Here is a 23,262-nt window from a genome sequence, read left to right on the forward strand (position 1 = left end):
GAGGAAAGTTAGCATATCCACGACTGGTTAATTTCACGCGTCTCTTAAACGGGTCACGATGAACGAGCATGATCGATCCTCCTCCAGCCGATTTCTAATCCGACGTTTATGCTCGAGGAAAATTGTGCGGAGATTACAATCTTACGATCCTTACGGTGGATTGTAAATGTTGAAGCGTAAAAACGTTTCTTAGCAGGCCTTTCAATCGATCAGGCTTTCAGTCAAATGTAGATCTTATTAGATGGTAGATTTGTTCTTAGACAGAACAAAAAACGTTTTATAAATGGAGGATGATTTTAGCTTCTTCTTCTTTTTTCTTTTTATTTAAAGCGTAACGAATGTTGTCGATCGAGAGGTTTCATCGTGCGTTATATCGAGAGACTAGTCGTAGAAAACATTAACGATATATTAGTTCGATATAATGATTGTTTATAATACAAATATAAGGGCGCTCCTGGGTGGTGTTGAAACATATCCAGCCACTGCGGAGATTCGTATAATACAAGGACGGATGCAAAGTTGGTGGCTCCTAGATACTTCCTTTCCTTCGGTTTCCCATATTCTCGAGAAGAACTCTCTACCGTACAGCTTCCCCATCGATGACACAGCAACCTTCCGATAATCCTTCGTTCGTAGTTAATAGTAAAAGAACCTATAGAAGGCTGCAACAAAACAAAACAAAATTTATCATCGATCAAATTCACTTTCTCCCCTTCCCAAATTTAATCAACTCGTCGAACCAAACGCATCCCCTCTCCAAATAAAATTCTCCCAAATTTCTTTCTGGGGCAGCGTTAAATTTCACCCAAATTGCACAGCACCAACCCCCGCGTTTCTACCTCGACCCTCGACCCTCGACCCTGTCAAACTTTCGCGGACACCACACCAGGGGAACAGGATCGTTCGAAACGTTCGAAACTTCGTCGTTTCCCTTCCTCGTCCAGAGACGCGGTTCCATTCCGCTCGAGATCACGCGCGATAATTTCGCCAAGAATCGCGCGGCAAAGCTCCGCGAGCAATCAGGTGACCGTCGGTAATGAGAAGTCAGGCACGGGACCGCTTCAAAGCTGCTAATTACAGGACCCTCGTCACCCTTCCACCGATATCCTCTCCTCTCCCTTTCACCACGTTAAGTGCTCGCTTTTCTGCCCGTTGCCTCCGACACTGCGGCCGACCGCGGCGCTGACAATAAAGTTAACCAACCAACAGGGAAGGAGAAGGGATCCATTAGGCAGTCCAAGGGGCGCCTGGCTATCTGCCTATGCGTAAATTCAACCCTTCCCTCGTGATACAACTGGAGAGAGCGCAGACCTCTTCTCTTCTTTTTCTTTTTCCTTTCAACTTCTATCGATTTTTCGTTGAAATATGAAAATACGAGGGGAATTCGCGCGAAATGGATGTTAACGAAAACATACGATGCACACAATACGAAAGAAGAATATAAACCGAAGGTGAAATCGTGCGTGGTTCAAGTTTAACGATCGCTCTGCTACTAGTTAGGAACACGTGCGGCTAAGTGTCTTATTTCCTCTCCCCCCCCGGAGACCAACACCATCAATTGTCGATCATAGACATTCGGAGACGATCGCTGGCTTTCACTGGCAGCCGCTCGCAGAGAACTGTATCATTAACACCTAAATCGTTCCTCTATCGAGGAGGAGGAGGAGGAGGAGGAGGATTTGTCCCCGATTTCTACCCCGTAATTACGCCCCTTCCGCGCAATTATTCCGCGAGCGAAGAGGAGGGCTCGATAACGCGCAGACAATGTCGAAACGGGCCATCTTTATACGTTTGTTAACGAGCCGCCTTCGCCGTCGAAAGAAAAACGGGTCCTCGACTCTTGCTTTTCACGCGGTTATCTGGCCAGTCAATCTCTTTGAGGAACTTTTAACGCGTTTCCCGTGGACAAGGCACAACCGTCAATTTCTGGTGATTTACGCTCCATCCAGTGACCGTATACAGGCATTAATGAACAAAAGATATACAGTGGCCATAACTGACGCTGGACGCTGTTGAAAGCTGCAGATTTATTTCTCTATTCTCGAGTTCCAACGTTCTATCCGCTTATCTCGAACGAACCATTGCGAACGATGTTCCGTTCTATTGTTCGGATAGATTGGAGGGACAATCGAAAACCGACTGAACGTTTATGGATATTATTTCTGCGGATCTTCTATGATTCTTGGTAACCGGTTGTTACGAACGCGTATTTCTTTTCGAAAAAATTTTTCATCCATCCCCTTTGTCCACGCGCGCGAATATTACACGTAGATTGAAATGTGAACAGTCTTATTTTTTATTACAATAATTGTTTCGTAATAAAAATCAACGACTCGTTATTGGAAGCTATGGCACAAGTGGTAACCAGGATTGCACTAAATTTTTAGAATCGCAGAGATTTGAGAGTAGCAGAAACTTAAAATTTTAGAAAAATAACACTCTCAAATCAGAGTGTGAGGTTAGACTTTAAAATTGGACTCTTCTCTGACAGATTATAATCGATACTCTCGTCCAGAGGCCCTGACACGGATGCCGACTAAAGGTTAGGAAAGAAAGAATTAAAGAAAAAAAAAAAAAAAAAGCAAGTGTTTGCAATAATAATTAAATTCCAGGCAGAGGCAAGGTGTGGAAGTTTCTCGAATGACCTCATTTAACTATTCGATTAAGTGTTATTACTCATAATGACAGCGTATATAAATAATATGCGATTCGTGGAACTCTTTGCGCACGGATCGAACACTCGTCTCAATTTGGGCCGCGTGTTTGTAAAATTACGCCCGTTAAAAATTCACGATCGTTCGAATAACAGCTCGAACTTGCCGATTGCTCGAAATCGCATTACGAGGGTCTCGTTAAGAGAAGGATACGCGGCAACGAGTCAGTTTTATTTGCAACGTTGATAAAGAACTAGCGACGAGTCCCTAACGATGCTTAATTGCGCTCGTTAACGATTATAAATCTCGTAATTGCCCTCGTTACGCGGCTGTTTAGCAATGTTTTCAGGGTTACGCTATTGAAAAATGTAAATTGAATTTCGTGGAACGAAATTATTCTTCCTCTCGATTACGTACAAAACTTCTGAACGATTTTCTTCTTTTCTTTTCTTTTTTTAGATCATTTTTTTTTTTTATTACTTCTGTATATCGCATCTAAAGAAACAACGTTCATCATCATCATTAACTTATTATTTTCTTAATTTTCTTCTTTTTCATCTTCAAGATCCACGAAGAACTGTCAATATTTCATTACATAAATATTATTTTCTCGACGCGATAATGTTTCCTTTCGATTAGAAAATATGATACGTTACGACTGAAGTGAAGACTCTTATTATAAGAAAAAAGAAAGAAAGAAAGAAAGAAAACCACGAACTTGACCCTGAACGGATCATTGACCCCAGCAGCGGAGTGATATATACGATTTTCGTGTCGCCAAAAACGACGATTTTGTCGTCACGACCCAACTGACCTCGTAACACCTGTTACGCTTCGCGAAGTAGCTCAGCCGAGGTTACGTGTAAACGAGTTTAAGTCACGAGGCCAACGAAATCACTTTCACTGACCCCCGCTCTCCAAGTGGATCCCAAGGTTGCCTCTTCTTCGGGGAAACCGGTATTCCTCTTTCTCTCTCTCTCTCTCTCTCTCTCTCTCTTCCTCTCTCTATCGAACGAGGAGGAATGCCGCCATTGAATTCGATAACGAAAGACGAGGGAGAATTTTTATTCCTAACTTTTGCTGCGAGAATCAAGTCGGAGAGGAAGATCCATCGTAATCCATCCCGGAAGAGAAAGCTCCCGATGCCTCCATTTATACGTGGATTACTCCACGGATGTGATTTATGCGAGGATCGAACAGATTTTTCACGAAAAATATCACGCTGTCGGGTTGCAGGATTTCAAGGGTGGTTTCTTGTTTGTTTTCGACTCGAAAGGCTCCTTCTTTTTTTCAAAATAAATGATAAAAATGGTGGTAATAGTAGACCTGTGCATTGTCGATAATTTCTATACCTTTTGCGTGGATTCGTGTTGTTAGTGGTGTTGTTAAGACACATTCGTGAATCGGGCAAGTGCTGATTAGCCGTATATGTACGATAACACGAATCGTATTAGTGCGTCGCTACGTGAAATAATAAAATTAGCGTTGAAAGAGTGTTGTCCATTTTCATATTTACAAGTTTCGTCGATGAGTCGAGAGAATAGAATCGAAGCACGATCTTCCGTGTCGTCGCGTGATATTTCACGTTCGATAGAGATCAAGGAGAAGGATCGTCGCTCTTGACGAGTTCACGATCACGATTTAAATGGAATGGCCTTTCATGAATCATCGAACGTTTCAATTCTTAAATCTAATTTCAGGATCGTCGTTCAGAATGATCTACGTCAATTGAAAAAAATATAGAAAGTTATCTAACGTTTAAAATGAAACCGGAACGTACGTCTTGTGTTGTAAATAGGAATATTTTTCGAACTGTGAATAGCTATGAATATTATTTTCAAATGATTGACGAGTCATTATATAAATTTCAATGAATCGACACAATCGCTAATCACGGAATATCTTCCATTAGATACTTCTTAGTCACGATGATTCCTCGCAATTCAAAATTTAAAATCATTATCTCTAAGACGTAGAAATAATCAAGAAGCTGTAAATTTGATCTTGGGTGTAAGAATGAAGTCGAAAGATGACGTTCAAATTTTCGTTCCTCGAGGCATGTGGTAAGTGAAGGATGTGTCATGCAGATTAAGAACGAAGGTGGGAGGCAGGTTCGACGTAGATGGCAACAAATAAATAGCGATTTATTCACAAGTTAAGTGCACAAGGGGCGACGACAAGTGCTCGGGGTTAGTGTCATCCCCAAAGTGTTACTGCTCGCCGTGTTGAATCTTTGGTGGAGGGGTGGATTTTAGGAGCAGACACTTGGCGCCACTCCGCTTCTCGCGCCACGCTTCAAGCATTCCTCCTCAGAATCCTAAGGACGATTTACCTTGGTTGGGCGGCACGAATCCGTATCCACTCGCGCCCACTATCACTCCGCTGGTGTCCTCGTTATTTGGCGGAGGGCCAGGAGGAAACAGTACCGGACCTGGAAGAAAAATTTCATTCTTCTTGTTATAATGAAATATGAAACGAAGATTTTAATAAACGAAGAAATCATGGAAGAGAAAGTTGTCTCGCGAGGAACGAAAATTTTAACGTCGTCTTTCTTCGACCATTCGACGTACAAGAATCAAATTCGCATCTTCTCGATACTGATTCGATCTGACGTACTTTTCTCGTTTCTCCATTTCATTTCAATCGGAAACGACATCTCGACTCATTCTCCATTCCCGTGCAACGTTTATGAAAAATCATAAACCGTGTTGTTTAAACGAGCTCGTCAAGCCGTGGCTATGCGATATAGCCGAAGAACATATGAAATTACACTACTGCACGCTTCTGATGATCCCCATAATCGCTGTTTTACACGGCGATCTTATCAAAAGTACACGAATCGTTTTGAAATTACGAAATTTTTCGCGTAATTTACAATCCACGCTCGTTGCTTGCGATCGAAATCGCCATTTCTGATCTGAGAGATACTTTTGAAAGTATTTTTCTTATACGATGTAATGGAATATAAATAACGTTCAAAGATTTAGATTTATCCAAAAGATTCAATTATTCGAACGTTATATTTTGCTATTTTATTATTTTACTGTCATTTTGAATTCAATATTATTTTGAACAGACACGCAGACAAAAATGACGAGAATACGTCTTCACACTCGATACTCTGAGAAACAAAAAGAATATAATTCGATGTAATAAAGAAGTTTACGAGATCGAACACGAATGATTAAATAATAACATTTCGTTTATCAATTCCTTTAACAAGAATTCCACCGTGTATTGTTATTTCGTTCCTTCGATGTATGCTTGATCTAGTTTCGATCGATCGTTCGATCACGATCGTGAACGCAAATATTCATCATCTTTCGCAATGTTTCGTGCATCTTCGAAACTGACCTTTTTGGAACGAAGGAATTTAAATTGTAATAGCGGATTGTACAAGGCAGAGAATCCGCATAATTGATCTTCCGTGCAATTCTGCACGGAGTGTTAATTTTATAAGCACCTCGTTATAAACGAGTTTCCAAGGAGATCCAGTGCAATCTGTCTGAATCGGGAAGTGATTTGCGATCCGAACGACTATTAATCGATGCCACTGTGGAAATAGCGCGCGAGGTGCAAATCGCACGCAACGAGCTCGATCCTTATCGATTAAATTGTTACGAAACCTCGTGGCGCACGTTTGAACACAATTGTTCCGGTTAATTAAGAAATGCGAACGACCCGATTGAAGTTCCACCATCCCAATTTATTTCCGACTTATCAACGTCGTTACGAGACCACTTCCCTTTTACGATCCGTGAATTAAGATTATATTTAATTTTTCCTTTTCTTTTTTTTATAATCATCGAATTGTATTATTTATATATACTTCCCGATGATGTTTAACACTTTGTTAAATTTTATGCACTTTCTTTAACTTCGAATCTCTATCGTTTTATATTATTTAAAAAATTGATTTTTTTTTATTTCAATCAATTTCTTAGTGTAATTGTAAAAGAAATATAATATCTGATAATTTATTAATTTTCAATATCGATCTTTCAGAAAAAAAAAAAGAATCAACGAAAGAAAGATGATGACGTTGTTACGGTTGGAAATGGAGAATGGCGGAGAGTTACGTGTAAAAAGTTATTTCACTCGAGGAAAAATTATTATCTAACACACGTTGAAAAGAAATCGACCAGTCGGAACACAAGTTGGCGGTATGTCAGCAACATTTTCCTGCCGCTATTTATTGTAGGTGAGTTTGAACTTGACACCCATTCCGTGCGTAAAACGTTCCACTCGATCGCAAGGATCCCGTATCCTGGCGTGTGTCGAATTATACGCGCCTAGACAAATGTCAAAGCTTCAACGTTCAGCTTAGAATAGGAGGAGATGGAGGATACCTCATTAGGGATACAACAAATAGCGCCTCTCGTCTCGTCCATTAATCTTCGATTTCGAGAACTCGTAGATGTGAAATTTCGAAAATTAATTGCACGTGTTTAAAATATTACACGTGTTAATTTAACATTCCTTTGCATTTATCTATCTAGTCTGAAGATTGTTAAAAAATTTTTATTTTTTCTTTTCTTTCGATGCGATAACGAATAAATTTGCATAATTTTACCTGTTGATATATGATAATAAAAATCGATCCGGAGTTTACACGATCATTCCCCTTTTTTATTTCGCAACATTGCTCATAAATACGAGATATCCAAGATCAATTGAACATGTTTAAATTAAATGTGCGATTTAATATTCACTGCGTTTACATTTATCCATCGATTTATTCACTAAGAAATTTCATAATTTTTAACATAGATAATTATTAATAGAAATCGACCGAGCAGAAATCCATTCAGAGTTCGTTTCGATCACTTTCCTTTTCCTCCACGAATTACTCTAATCACATACTATCGATATGTTTAAACGTTCTCTATCAGTGTATATAGATATAAGTATATAACCGTTCGATATCTATAAAATTATCGTTTATTAGTTCCCTGTTCCGGCATCGATCGTAATTTCTGGCTTCGAACGAGAATCCGAGAATAATCTCGTTTAGCAGGAGCGTCACGCTTCGTCAACAACTCGAGCGGAAATGGAATTAACCGCCAATTATTCGCGAATCTCGTATCTCACTCTCGAAGATTATTTCCGACGGGGGTTTTAGAGGTGGAGAACTGCGATCGAGACTGGCTGGTTGGTCGAATCCGAGCTTATTGGAGGGGGGGAGAATTGGTTCGAAGGATTTCGACGGGTTAAAAGGATTAGCATATTCACCTCTATTCGATCGTGGATCTCGCATCGCTACCGCTTGCCTAATATAAGGTCCGAATCCTGCGAACAGTTGATTGTAGTCCTGGGACGAAACCACTGCGAGAACTGTGAAAACCAGTAGAATCAGAATTGTCTGAAATGGAAAGATTAATTCAATCTTTAGTGTAATGCGGATGATTTTCTTTTTATCTTATAGAAAGAAAAAGTAATGAAAAAATAATGATAATTATCCTTCCCTGATTTATATAAATTCGAAAAATCGACGCAGCCTCCCTCGTGATCAAAATAGATCTCGTTTAGAATTTCAAAATAGATATCATACTTTATATAAATAAGTGGGATATCTTTCGACCGGGAGGGAATATTTCCGTGTTATTCACGTTCAAATTTTCATATTTCATCAGAAATACGGTTGTCAAGATGAAATAAATTACCGATCCTGTCAATCGAGATATTATTAATTTCCCTTCAAACGTCCGAATTACACGCTCCCTTATCGAATCTATTAACGATTTATGCCTCTATCCGATTTATTAGACACTTTCACCGTTTCCCAATCTCCGTGTAAAAACTTTCGAAAAATATATAAACACAAGTATAAAAAGAAAAAAAAAATAGCAATCCTTTCAATTAATTTTAATCGAGCCTCATGAGAGACAATCGTGACGATTCCACTTTTAACTTCTGCAAAGCCGGAAACGGCCCCCCATTAAATTCCGTTATACACAACGATAAATGGGAATTGAAAGCTTCGTTAGACGGTCTGAAAATACTTCTAACCTCGATCCAATGATTGACGACCGATTCGAGCCGAGTACGCGGAGAATTTTCTCCATGCGACAATTTTTACGAGCCTCTATCGGTTAACAATGCGATATAATTTATGGGGCGAATATACTCGTCGAATAAAGTCGCCACTCTCTGGTCGAGATCGTTTCAGGAGGTCGTTCGGATCTCTCCTCTCAAACGTTTTCCATTTCTTGGCTCTTGGCTTCCTTAAACATTCCATTGCCGTTAAGCAAGAATCTCTGAGTGTTACTTGATAAATTAACCGGGATAAATTATGGAGAACGTTAAATCGCAACGATTCGACTCCGATAAATTGCAGTCGTTCGATTTTTAATCGATCCGTTCGAGCACATTTCTCTATTCCCCTCCGTGTCTTCGTATTTGTTTGGAACGGAGAAAAATCGTCGATTTCGCAGATTGAAATTTCAAAATTTAATTATTCGAAATTTAACGATCGAATCTCGTTGAATAACACGATGATAATTGAAAAACTAATGCTCATCGTCGAGCTCAACGAATATTTTTCTCCCATTAACGAATCAAAAGATAATTTCGCGTTAAAACGATCCGTGCTCGAACGACACGAACAATATACATTTGAAAGAAATCTAGAAATAAAGAAGGAATTGTAAGGATTCATTAAAGTCATAAATGTCAAAAGTGTTAGGAAATAAAGAATTCGGTTCTAGTATAAAATATTTCTAACGCGAATTGAAAACGTCGACAAATAACACTTCCCGTTCCTTTTTCACCTCGTTGAAAAAGCAACTTGTTGTTAATTGCTCCCTTGTACCCAAGTTTCGACAGAGCGAGCAACAACAGTTGCGACAGATCCCCCGATCCGTTTCCGCAAAAAGCGATAAATATTCCCAACTCGTTATCAGCTCACGAGACATCGCGTGCTCGAAGAAAGGCTTTGAAAAGGGAACGTGCTGTGTCGTAAACGTGTCGTAAACTCGGCCGTTACCAACCAAAATCCGATTTCGTATCTTGAATTCCACGCGGTTCGGTCGAGGCGAGCCGCGAAGAAAGCCGATTTGTATCCATCTTCCGATCATCTCTTTTCATCCGATTCTTACGTAAAATCTGACGAAATCGTTACACGCTACGCGATCATCTCATCCAACCTACGAGCTTGGGAACGGGTTGGATAATCGCGTTTGAATAATCGCGCGAAAATAACGATTGAACGAGCGGCTCTTCGTTCTTACGTAGATATTATATATATATCGGTTTTCTGTATCGAAAGCAAGGTGAGCAACGCGACACGTCATCGCTTCGCGATTTCTTTCTTCACGCTTGTCGCAATGTCAAGGCGATTAATTGCTGCTCCATTATATACTATAACTGATCGCGTAGACAGCTCTATATAACAGACGAAGAATCTTATGCGATAAATCAAAAAATTCGTGAGTCAACATCGACTCATTAAGGTAATTAATACTTTGTTGTTCATTCGGATTCTAGATGGATAAAGTATTTCCGTATCTATCTATAAAACTCATAAACTCATTGACTGTTTTATAAAGTTCCGTTACATATGCGAGAGAAGTCGATTCTAGATCGATATCTCATACCTTTAAAATTCATAAGCTATTCGAATCGTTGACTAGATCCACGTGTCTAGAACGTTACGTTGATTTTCCGAGATACGAGATACTCTCTCTCTCTCTCTATGACGATATCCCATTACGCCACACTTGGGGGTTTACTTGTCACAACTTTGAACTGGGATTGATTGAAACGGAGAGAGGGAAAGACAGATTAATGATAGAGTATCGCAGAGATCGGCCCTTGATCGACATTGCTTCTAATTAGAGATCGGTGGCTGGACGAATAAATTTGCCGTAATCACCGTAACGAAACCGGCTATCGAGAGAAATGTTTATCGTTTCTCGCTATTTCTCGCTCCTTCCTTGAAAACGTAAATACCATATAAAAGAAGTAGATGTATTCCATTCGCGATGAGAATTCGTGACGTGAGAAGCGATTTAAGCGTTACAACTCGTATTAGTGTAATTGCGTGTAACAAACGATCGTAACAAAATTAAAACAGGTGTGGAACGGGACACGCAACAACTATAAATAAAATTTATAATATAATTTGCACGAGAGATTAACTTTTGCATGGAACGTTGAACTTGTGTTCCTTCGACGATCTCCTCCCGGAGCAGATCGTTTCCTCGAAACCAGAAAAGCAAGGTCGAGGTGTATAAAATACAACATCGATTATCGGCCGTAACGTGTTCGAGGCGATTTTTGCATACAAAGTTAGACCGAAATAAACGTTCGAGCGACCAAGTTTGTCCTCAAGGCGGTTCGACCGGCATTGACGCGGTCTGGGAAGAGACGTGGTGGATTCGAGACGACTCGTGGCGGAGGCACGAGGTCGGGCACAAACCACGGCACACATGTGCGCGCACCGTGACCATAGATATCACGCCGCGGTGATATCTGAACGAACGCGCGTCGATGATCACGAGGAGAACCGCGCACAAACATGCCTGGTTGCGAAATAATCACATTGCATATTTGTCGGGGTGAAGCGGCGCACGAAATGTGGAAGGAAAGTAGAAACCGGAGAGCGTGCGGTTCTCCACGCGTGGATTAATAATCAACACCTAATAAATCGACTCGAGCGGCGAATATTTCAAACACTGTTACGTAATTTAACCATTCGCTCACAATGAGATTTTTGCGCGAGCAAAATCCAATAATAAATTTCGTGATTGGCGCGTTTCCGTTTATACAGATCCGCTTATATATATAAGTCGTTATTTTAAAATTGTAAAGCGGGAAAAATATGAATTACATCGCGAGCGACGGATTTCGATATTTATCTTGGAATTTATTACTGGGTTTTGTGTTGAACAATTTAAAAAAACAAATCATTCATTCTTTTTTTTTTTCAGAATTAATTGTACATCTTAGAAATTGAGAAATTTATTTAATTTATGCCAAACCTGTTTTCCACGCCTGAATATGATAAACATGTTTATAAATTAGAAGAGTGGCGATTTAGTTAATTTTAAGACTGTTTCTTTTTCTTTTTCTTTTTTTTTTTTTTAGAAAAAGTATGTAATTAATCATTCACGCGTGAAATTATATCCGTGCAGCTAACCTAATACCGTGTCCCGATTCTTGTTTGAATATCACGCTTGCTTGAAAGGTTTTCGAGCAAACCGGAGCTCGAGAATTCGAACCTTGAGCGAGAGGCTAATTCCTCTCCGAGTTTCAATGAAGTACCTTGGAAAGTATCGCAGCAAGTTGCACTCGTGAAGCCTGCAATTTCTTCGAGAATGGAAAGTGTAGAGCAATACTATGGAGGTCAAGTATCTACAAAGACGAATTTGTAGAAAAAAAAAAAAAAAAGATCAATTATATTAATTATGGAAATGGAATAATCGCGATTATTCCATCTCTGCCACAAATCACGTTGAGTAACGCTCAAGATTGAAGATAAAGTTTCTATTTCTGTATATAAGCTTCCCCTCATTCATTAATTTTGATTTACAAAATGATTCCGGCGCGTTACAACGAGTAGACAAAGATTACTATAATACAGGAGGATGTAGACATTCTCATGTGAATAAAATTCTCCGTCCTTTCCAAGAGTACTTTTCATTAATTACGATAAAAGTTGGAAGTTGCTTTTTACTCTTCGCTTTCAACGCGGTGTCAGCTTGTTAAAGCGGGCAAAAATGATCGTACATCCATACACAATTTTCGTTATTATATTTAATTTTACACGTTCGGCGCGACATGGAGTAAACGTGCAATCGTCATAAGTGATATACGCACGCGATCGAGGGAGTTTACAGTTGCGATATCGAAGGTGAACTAATAAAGGATAATACACGATTACACGGTGTACGTTTCCACACGCACGAACACAGCTTCCCTCTAATCCCTGCGAGCAACAGATTTATCAAATCACGGATATTTCCAGGAAGAATTTCAGTCTCCTTTCTACCGAACGATCAATAAAATAGCAGGTCGGCCCGTTTCATTATTTTCCCTCTAATCTGCTCGAAACCGCCCGCGGACCGCAAGTTTCGCCCGTTCTCCTCCGCGATACTTTTCTTACGACATTTCGTTCGCTCGGCGCGAGCCATCGGGGAAAAGTAGCAAGCACGATCTATGTTTTCTGTGTTTGATCGATAACAAATATCAGTTGTAGATCTGTCCGAACGAATCTGGCGGACAGCTCTCGTATTTTCCACGATAAATATCAATATTGTGATTTATGATACTCGATAAAAGCGATTGTGACCGACAAAATCTCTGTATCATTCGAATTGATTCGAATCTGACAAGTTCGAATATTTTTTAAATCTAATAAATCCATTTATTTCGGGTTTAGGACGATGAGAGAAGAGCATCGATTTTTACCACCGAAATACTCCAAAATCCATTTTTTCCTCTTTCATATTCGATCGTAACAATATCTTGGAAGGAATATTTTCGAAGTATCGTCAGGAAAGTATTATAAATTAAATTTCGAATCGGTTAACACGAGATCGAACGAGAAGAAGCGAAAGCATCGATGCTCTCGACGAGAGAGAAATCCACAGCCTTCTCTTGTCAAAACAATGAATCTCTCGATCGTTACAAGCACAAACAAAGTTTCCTCGAGTTTCTCCACGCGCCGTGCGATGCATGTGAGATGCATCTCGAGCATCATATACAAAATACCATGGAATCCATTAGAGTAGAGACCACCGCTAGGCGAAACCACCGTTTAAACGGCCGAATGTTTCCGCGCGTTTCATGTCCATTTTCCTCTCGAACTCGTTTTCGTCGTTTTCGTGCATAGTAAACGGCGATGCTCGGTCAAACATCCGGAGAAACAGGATGCGTGCGCGTTGCGTAACGGAGAAAGACGTCTTTCGCGAAACGAAAGTTCGACGAGTTTTCCAACGTGGTGGACGGAACGGTGCAATTACGAGTTTCAGCTCGTTTGCTCGACAGCTCTAATAAAGAGAGGATCGTTGGGACGATCGCTTCGGGAAATTGACTCGTTACGCGTTAACTTAATTAGGCGTGTCGCGAAATTGTCTGAATCACGTTCACGAAACTTTTACGGATAACGAAAAATTTCCCTTCTTTCTTTTCCGACAAGATTTATTCTGTCCTCTTCTCGATCGAGATAATTTTCCCTCGTTCGCAACATTTCAAGTTAAATTCGTTTTAAGGGATTGTCGATAAATGTTTTTCTCGTCGACAATGATAATCGATAATGGAGTCATTATACTCCAATCTCGAACGAATCCTCGTAGAAAGAGGTAAAGCCCAATTGTTGGCCGCGAACAAAGGAACAGAAGTCGAATACCGAGTCGAGTTCGTTTACACCGATATCTTTTGTCACAGCGGAATGCACCCGCGACTGTGCACACGCGACTCAGGTTTATGCTATTGTTACAACACGCCCACATCGTGCAAAATGTTATCTTCTCACTTTTACTTTCCTGTCCTGGTGGTGAACGACAGGACGGCCGTAAACCAACTTCTGTTTTCTCGTAAATCCATTTTTTTCACTCGCATGCATCGGTGAAACGATTATAAAAGAGAAGCGGGTACGTGTAATTGCACAGTTTGCAGAGAAATTTCCCCACAAGCGTTTCTTAATTACCGATGGAAACAAAGCATCTATTGTATCGCAATATTTAGAAAGGATATTCGACGTTAAAATATATTACCATTTTTCGAACCGAAAAATTGAATTTTTCTTTTTTTTTTTTTTTTTTATATACGCGAAATATTCAATTTTTGCAATAGTCGAATGAAATTACGTTATTTCTCCGATTAGTTCTCCGCGATTCATCACAGTCAAATTGACGAGAATCGAATTGATTCGTGATTTCTTTTTTTTTTTCATTTTCGATGCTGCCGAATACGACGCTATTTCTACGACATTTCTACGATGCTTGCTCGATATATCGCCTTACTTGGTTCGATTTCAACAGATCGGTATAAGTCTTCCTAAAAATTCCATTTCGCGTAAAATTATGCGCGTAAAAGTAAATACGAATAATTATAAACTCATCCAATGCTACACAATTTTCACCATAAAGATATGCAACAGTGCTTACAACAGAAAATTCATCGGCACAGTTTCGCGAGAATACAAAAGAAGTAGGAAACATCGCGCCGACTCGTTTCCTGCGAAACGTGAACCGAGAGTCCTTTGAGAAAGGCGAATTGTGCAACGTGCACAACGCGATAATCGAGGTCGACCGTTCAGAAAATTCGACGGAATGCGAGTGCAAAACGACGTCACCGGGGAGAAACCCGATCGATCGTTTCTATAGGCGTTGTCACGGATAGATGTTGTTCTCCGTGGTTCTTAATGGAAGCACAGTCACGTTTCATTAGGAAATCCGCGTACGATATCCCCCGATTATAATTTCGAAGTAGAATGTCGAGAGAAAGAGAAAGAGGGAACGCAACAAAGGACCATTGTTGTATTTCAGAGACGTTCGACGAGATGAGATCTTGTCGTAATTGCGATCAGATTCGAGATTCTTGAGCGAATATTTAATTACAAGTGGTGTTCACGAAAATGCAGCGAAAATGGAAACAGACAGTGTTCCCTGATAGACGTCCGACAGATGTCACGAACCTTTTGTAAAATTCTAGCATCGAGTGAAAGCGATCGCTGTTTCATCCTCGCTTGTGTCGCGCAATCTTTTCAATCTTATCGTTGGCGGTGGGCCAGTTATTTCGCGAAACGAGGGCCAAAGGTGTTGAAAAAGCGAACGGTGTTCGCAATTAGAAAGTGGAACGGCTGCGAACCAGTTTATATCTATTGAATTTCTATCCCGTGGTAAACCTTCTTTCAAAATTTCCCCGATATAAGTATTCCAACTCCATTCTTTCGCTCGCGTCATTTTGGCATCGCGCATAACGTAATTTAATTCGCAACTTTCCATTTCACGTTATCTCATTTTATCCTCCAAAGTTCTCCACAACAGAGTGGAGTATCAAGTATCGTTTATATACCGGTTCTTCTATTAGACCGTGAATAATTAACTCGATCGCGGTTGCTACATTCGCTGTTATGTCACTCTCGAGGCGAAAAGGGTGTAAACTGGTTGGCTGAGAATTGAGGAAAGAAAGGGATACTTCCGATCGTGGTCACGGTTCAACGCTCAATCGAGGAAAAATTCTCATTTCTCCGCGTGGAGTGGTGGACCTTTCCATCGTTCGCCTTTTGTTTTTCGAGAAAAAAAATAAATAAATAAATAAGTAAAGATCGTGAACGGATCTTTCTTCCCCTCCTTTCCAATCCGATCACTTTCGCCCTGCAGAAAACGTGTAGCTCGTGTACACGTTACAACTGCTCCTTCCTGATCCGAGTCAATGTTATTAATTCATCCGGAACAAGTGATTACGAAGGTGGCTTGATTAAAGCTTCAAATATCTGCCTCGTAGTTTCATGATTTATGGTTATTGAAAGTGTACGAGGAAGTATTTCTGCGGCATCGAAAGGTTAATTCAATGATTTACAAGCGTTCAGGTATACAGTTTTATCGATAAGAGAAAAGGATAACGATCGCGAAGTCAAGCAACTCTGTCGTATGACTAATAGCACATCCAAGCTACCCTGTCCAATCTTTGAAAGGTCAAATAACAAGTTACAAGTTTGAGAAATGGTTTCACGTAAAACTTTTCTTGCTACGTATGTGCATACAATCGACATTATTCGGTCGACGTTGCTGTCGACGTGACCAACATTTCTTTCGAACAGCGAAATTATAAAACCTTTTTGTCACACCTCGTAATAACACAGTCGATTTCTCAATTCCCCCGTTTCAACGCAGTATATAAATAATATCACAACCGATACAGAAATATTATCACGATCATTATCGGAAGAAAAATCGTATCCTCGTAAAACGCGGCAAAAAACAGTATCGTAATGGGCCTAAAATCGATTCGAGATACCATAATGGTACTAACTGACTGGCGTGTGTCGTTCACGCACTAGATCCTCCGAAACGAAATGTACTCGCGTATCTCGTTGCTTTGCAATTTCTCTGACCAGTTTCGTTATACTATTATAGGATTTCTGGTATTGCTTCAAGAATCCCATTTTTAGCTTCGATTCTCGTCCAATTTCCAAACTTGAGGCTATGTACAGAGACGTTATATCTCGACGATTGAATGATTCAGTGAATTTTTTGAAATCAGCTGATTTATGATTGGCAGAGAACAACTGATGTATTAATATATTTATCATCTTATTCGATTCGGTTATAGCACGAATATCGTTAAAATACAGCACTGTTGATAATTCGGTATGATAATTTGATTAGAAAGTGGATAATCAATTACTTAAGAGATAAAATAATCCATTGCGATTTGAGAAACCGATTTCAATAAATTCGTAATCGAATAATCGAAATTAACTTTCGAAATTAATTTCTGATTCCGCGCAATTTTAAATTTTTATTTGCCAATAAATTTTGCAGAACGAGTTCTCTGGAATAACGCTTTGGAATATTTAAAAAAAGAAATTTTCACGATGGAATTTCGAGTATAGATTTTTTCCTCCTTCCACGAGTTTTCTTCAACGAGGTTCAACAATTTTGCAGAATCTCTAAAAATTTTATTGTAAATATTGAATCTTAACTAAAATCGGTGGTTGTTTTAGAAACCGATTAATGACGTTTTTCATGCGTGACTCGAATTTAATCCAAAAAAGTACAGAAAAGAAATTAAGTTGAGCCGTTTTCAGTCCTCGTTTCACAATGCTCGATTGAATTTTTACAACGAGCAATTCCCGCGGCTGAAACGCGTATTATCCTCATTGTTCCGATCTGATCCGGAACTTTTTTTATTCTATCTCCTCTATGGATATTATTCGTTTACGCAATCACCCATGCGATCTATGATTCAACCGCAAAATATAACCACCTTTCTTAATTCAACATTTCGAAACGTTCCTTCGTTATCGTTGATATCAGATATCACAATTTTAAGGAAAATCGCTTTGAACATTTTTTTAATCCTTGCAAGAACGCACGAGAACATTGTATCAAACAATTTAATCCAGAGATGCCGAATCGATAGAATTCTAAAGAGACGAGCAAATTTGATATTAAAAGAGCGCGAAAAAATACCAACGAAACGTTTAAAAACGAAGGATTTGGATGAGAAACGTGATAAATTTACGTTAAATCGATAATATTACCATCCAACCGTGATATCAAATTGTCAAATTATCATTACAATACGAAAATTGTAAAATATGTTACAAAATGGAAAATATAACTAAGTAAGAAAACACTGTAAACATTACGGTGTGTTAAAATTTCTATCAAACTTGTATCGATCGAACGATCGATAGAGTGATAATCGTCCCGACAGACAGGTTGCCGCTAGTGATATACGCGTTGCGCAATGGGTTAAGAGACGAAGCAGACGCTAGTCGAACGTTACAACTGCCCCGGGCAAGGACATGGACCTGTCTCGCCACCGGCTAGATCCAGTGAATGAATCCGAGCCGGATTTCCTCCGTCCGTTCAACTTCCTTCTCCTTCCTTCCTCCGCAAACAGAGAAAGAGAGCGTATGTATTCCGTTTCACACTTGGAGACTTGGTAATTAACCGTACGTAATCTACTGATGCGATTACTTTCTCCTCGAAAAGAAGTGTGACGAAAGCGATAATAAAGAAGGAGCGCAACGAAGAAGAATCTTGGTTAAAAGAAAGTGACGGAGAAGTTATTAAACCAACTTCCGAAACTTTCGAATTAAATCACCAAGGAATAGAACCGTTACAATAATGAAGAACGAAGAAGATGTTTCGAAAAGTATCGAGGACGATAGCGAGAGAAATGAAGTTTCGAAACTAAATTCGCGACCTACTTTTGTAATAATTAGAATGAGAACAGGAGGAGGAAGAAAATTTGGAAATATTGTATTATAGTGGATAGAAGGAAGAGAAGCTAACGAACTTTTTCTGGAAATAAATCTACCGGCAATTATAATAGCATATACGGAAGATAAAAATAGAAATATTATAGAGTTATTATTATTTTAAAATCTACGATTTCTTTCGAATGTTATAATCGTATATAAGAGCCATGAAACGAGAATGTTGATAGTCGAGCTAGCTATATATATATATATAGTATATAAGCACGATTGCAAGCATAGATTCGCGATACGAGGCACGGTTCCAGAAACGAGGATGTAGAAAGTTAAGTCGGAATACGCGAGGATCTCGTGATGCGCACGTTTTACGTGATCGCGACGAGGATGGTGCTCTCTCTAGATCTCTATCGCGAGTTAGATACTCGAGACGATAACACACTTTTATCGAACAATTAAGATTGATGGTTGGACACGATTTTCATCGCGCGGCAAGTAATTTGAGATCGAAAATCGTAGAAAGCGCGCGCGTGAAAGGCCTCTCAAAGATAGGCTTCTTAGCCTCGATCGTGGCTAACGTGCATAAAAAATCTCGAGCGAAACGAAAACGGACCAGAGAATCATATAACTTCGATCATCGATCTCAAAATTTACGAAAAAAGTTCGAATCGATTGTCCGTTCAAAAAATATTACGATTATTTTATTTTCAACTCGATTAATTAATCTATTCTCACTTGGAACAGTGTCATCCTGCGTGTGATCCTCGATCCGACTACCGACGATATCCAGTCAAACACCTCATTTCCCCGGGAACTGCAATGGGGGAACGAATTACTCGCTCACGTGTTCCGATGTAACGAGTCATGTGCCGAACCGAGCACCGACCACCGAGACTTCTCCGAGAGACGATCGATCGAACAGGGAGCTCGCGATATTGCTTCGCTATATAAAAGCGCGCGATCTAGTCTCCCGCGAAAGTCTCCCCCACCGATACCGCCGCCCCTCCAATTAATCGCACGCGGGCCCAACACCGAGCGCAAAGCTTCCCTTCCCCGTTCGCACGGACCTCTTCCGCGCGGGGTGTTTCTTAATTCTGTTCGACGAAAACGAGAAGAAAACGCGACGATACGACGATTCATTAACGATTTTATTTCGATCATCGTCACAACTCCAACTTTCTCGTTCAAAGCGTTCTTTTTTTTTTTTTTTTTCGAGTCGAGGATACGACGCGATCGAATCCAGAGCGTGGTGAATCCAGAAATGAAAATACGTAACATTTTTCTCTTACTTTCACTCGTAGATATCGTGGCTCCAACGGAGTTCGTTCAAGAAAGTATAAAACACTGTGTCGTCACACCCGTCGTTCACGGATATACGCAATATTACTTACGATCCTCATCATGGTCCGTTCAAAAGTGGAAACGAATTCGACCAACACGCGACGACGCTCAACAGAGACGGCTCTCTTGAAATCCGCGCGGTGAGGAGAACTGATAATGCAGTGCTGCGAGTTTAGCTCGATACAGGCACGATGATGCGTGTTCCTCCGCCACGTTCTCGTTACACCGTTGGCTGAACAACAGGTATGTCTCTCCCTCCTATCCGTGGTAAGCTCGCCGCCGAGGCTAGGACTCGCGGGCCTAAGCAGAGGAGGAAACGATAAAAGGTGGATCGTAGGTGTATACCGCGCGCTTGCCGTACCGGGAACGTTTGACGCGAGGTGGGGAGTGCTCCTGAGACTTATATGTCGCCGCTGGAGGCCACCGTCCCTCTTGATCCCCCTCTGGACCGAACCCCCTCTGGAACGGGCCCTTGACGATGGTCAAGGACACCATCGCTTCGGGGAAATCGGCGCTCCTCGGATTCGCCGCTTCTTGCGTTATCTCTTCCCATCGATCGTGAGAGAAACCGTGTCTTCCTCGTTTGCGCGTTAGTCGTCTAGTTCCAGCTCGACGACTACGAGCGTTTTGCTACCGGCTTTCTTGAAATATTATCGAAAATTCGTTGAGATTATTGGGCACGATTTTGAATGATAATAAGCAAGGGTTATGTCTTGACGACGATTTAACGTAGAAAAATGAGAAAGGATCGATGCTGCTGTTCCATACTCCGTTTTACGCTTCAAGCTTGGAATATTATTTGAAAAATTATCGAAATGAAGAAGTAAGTTTGAATATTGAACGCAAGTCGTTCTTAAAATATCTGTTGAAACTGCATTTTCATTCGAATCTCATCCATCGAATCTCCATCGATTTAACCGCTAAGCATCACGGAGAAAGAGAAAAAAATCGGTACTCGAGGGCACGGGATTTCCATTGCAAAATCGAATTACCGTTGATTATCCATGCCATCTTAATTAAAGCATTCGACATATTCCGATGACGATTCCATATTACGATTACACCGTATCGCGATCGGAATCCGGATTCAAGACTTAATGACGTCAAGTACGCGGTTGCAAGAGCTGCACGATCGAGTTCAAGCCGTGATCTTATCGCGACTAACGTCACGCCCTGGCCAAAATTAATACACGAGCAAAAACACGAAACTCTCGATGCCATTTTCTCGGTCTAGACGGGTCGATTTATCGCGACGTCTTCTTCAACACGGTTCGTCACGCTGAAAAAAGAAAAAGAAAAAAGCGCCAGAGATTCGCGCTGACGCGACGATCCTCGTGATAAAAGTGAAGAATAGAGACCTCTTGAATGGGAAATCTGTCTTTTCTTTTCTTCTCTCCATCGTCTGGGATTTGAGAGAATATTCAGAGCAGAGAAAAAAAAAAAAAAAAAAAAGGAAAAAAAATCGTGTTTTGGTACGATGTCTGAAGAGACACTGTCCCATTGTACGAAGAATCTTTTATACTTTGTAAAATAAACGACGAGACGAATAATGCGTATCGCTCTGGAAATTAATTCGATGCCTTTTCAAAATAAAATTATTATTTATTTAAAAAGAAGTGATGTATTCTTGTCGATTCGTCGTCGTTATTTTTGCGATTTTATTCTCGAAAACAATTGAGACAATTTTTGAAAACAAAAAAATATGATGGTCCTGAATCAAATCATTCGTATTTCCTTGAATCTCTTCCTCAACGATTCTCGTTGATAAAATAACAATTCCAATATACTATTTCACTTATATCTCATCAAATGTTCGAGATCAGAGTTATAAATGATACGATGTAAAATTTTCTAAACATAAATCCTTCCTCGATTTATAGAAAAAACATATTTTAAATGCAAATACAATTTCATTTCGCAATTTTCGTAACGAAAGATCATCGTCCAAGATTCTTCGGTATCTCGAATTACCGCAGCTTTTATCAAACAAACGAGCAACGCGAAGGAGGAGGGCAATTAGTCCCAAGAATAATCTCATCGAGAGCTCGCCAACAAGTTCCCAAGAAGTTCGCATAATTTCCGGCGATAAATCTCGGGCGGGGAATAAATCGGTGTCATCCGATTATCGCGGGATTCCATACGCAAGAAGCCATTTCTCGCTTCTTTCTCGCGTGTAACGATTTCGAGGCCGAGCATTCTGCGTCTCCGTGTGGAAATTCAATGGTGGATTCAAGGGAATTCGATTCTCTCCTTTTCTTTTTTTTTTTTTTTTTCATCGAGGCCGAATTTGAGGATCGATCCTTGTCCTTTCACCTCGCAGGAATTGTCTCTTCGTGAAAGCAGGAAAGGATAAAGCGGGACTGAAATGGAACAAGGTTCTGTTTCCATTCAGTTACATCGATTTGCCGATATTGAAAAAAAAATAACGATCCATAATGATTCGATTAAAGCAAGATTGCTGTTATTATATCGCGTTATTATATAAGTATAAGTGACTAACTGGTAGTTACGAGTAGCAAGGATATCGCAAGATTTATCACGCAAAATTATCTCTTTATCTAAATTTCTATGATTTATATAGTTCCACGATAGTTAATTATTGAAAGAGGAATGAATTTTTTTTGTTATTTCGTTACGATCGAGGCAATTTTTTAATTTCAAACGAATTTTTTAACTCTTTCTTAACTCTGTTAATTATTAATTTGTTTAATACGTATGCATGCATGTATGTACGTATGTTTTCTACTTGAGAAATTTTGTTTGATAATAGATAATAATTGATTTAAAAGAATAAATTTAGCATATTAAATATCGATTAATACTAGCATTGAATTAAATTGCCAATCACGTTAAGGAAGGAATAAATTACAATAGAATAATCGTTTTAAAATGTTTGAATTACGATGTACGAGTAATGATGAGTAATTATGGGTAATTAGAATGTTCTTACAATAATGTAAAAGTTATATAAGTCAATTCCTAGAAGAATGATTTTATTATTCAAAAATGTAAGTCAGTAAGTAGGTAAATGTCTCATTCGTCGTCGATATTCTGACTAAAATTAAGAAACAAGGGTTAAACCTACTACGTGCCTACGCGTGGATGATTTCTTGACCTTCGTCAAAAATGGAATTATCGACCTTAACCCGATAATTAGCGCAATTTTTAGCCGCAAGGAAATGACCAGTGCTTTCCAACATCATGGGCGCTGTTAATCCTTGAACGATTGCGATATCTCCTAAATATCGATCCACCCATCGTTCGAGGTCAAATCACACCGTGAAGCATATTGCGTGGATCAAAAATTCTCACTCGAACCTTCTTATTTCATATGAAAAATCGTTTCACGATGAATGTTCGAGAAAAGTATAG

The 23,262-nt window shown here is 39.8% G+C and overlaps 1 protein-coding gene across 2 annotated transcripts; it reads right to left on the minus strand.

Moving 5' to 3' along the window:
- Positions 1-388: 388 nt before the first annotated feature.
- On the minus strand, positions 389-20,266 carry Wat (worker-enriched antennal transcript). 2 transcript variants are annotated; one of them, XM_086902377.1, is made up of 4 exons: positions 19,941-20,266; positions 7,887-8,016; positions 4,987-5,085; positions 389-662 (listed from the first exon to the last, which is right to left on the minus strand). In XM_086902377.1, the coding sequence occupies exons 1-4, from the start codon at positions 19,950-19,952 to the stop codon at positions 637-639; spliced, it is 267 nt and encodes an 88-aa protein (XP_086758503.1). In that variant the 5' UTR covers positions 19,953-20,266; the 3' UTR covers positions 389-636. The 2 variants fall into 2 exon arrangements, with proteins under 2 accessions (XP_086758503.1, XP_003696068.1); XM_003696020.4 differs by lacking the exon at positions 19,941-20,266 and adding an exon at positions 19,285-19,536.
- Between the last annotated feature and the right edge of the window lie 2,996 nt (positions 20,267-23,262).

This window comes from Apis florea, unplaced genomic scaffold, assembly GCF_048593485.1.
Source record: "Apis florea isolate Af1SG1 unplaced genomic scaffold, ASM4859348v1 contig_2272_pilon, whole genome shotgun sequence".
In the NCBI taxonomy this organism is placed as follows: domain Eukaryota; kingdom Metazoa; phylum Arthropoda; class Insecta; order Hymenoptera; family Apidae; genus Apis; species Apis florea.

Coding starts and splice junctions, on each gene's coding strand:
- Wat (XM_003696020.4), bottom strand. Junction 5,086..7,886: donor AGATCCACGATCGAATAGAG/GTGAATATGCTA, acceptor TTTTTCTTCCAG/GTCCGGTACTGTTTCCTCCT. Junction 663..4,986: donor ATTCGTGCCGCCCAACCAAG/GTAAATCGTCCT, acceptor GTTTTGTTGCAG/CCTTCTATAGGTTCTTTTAC.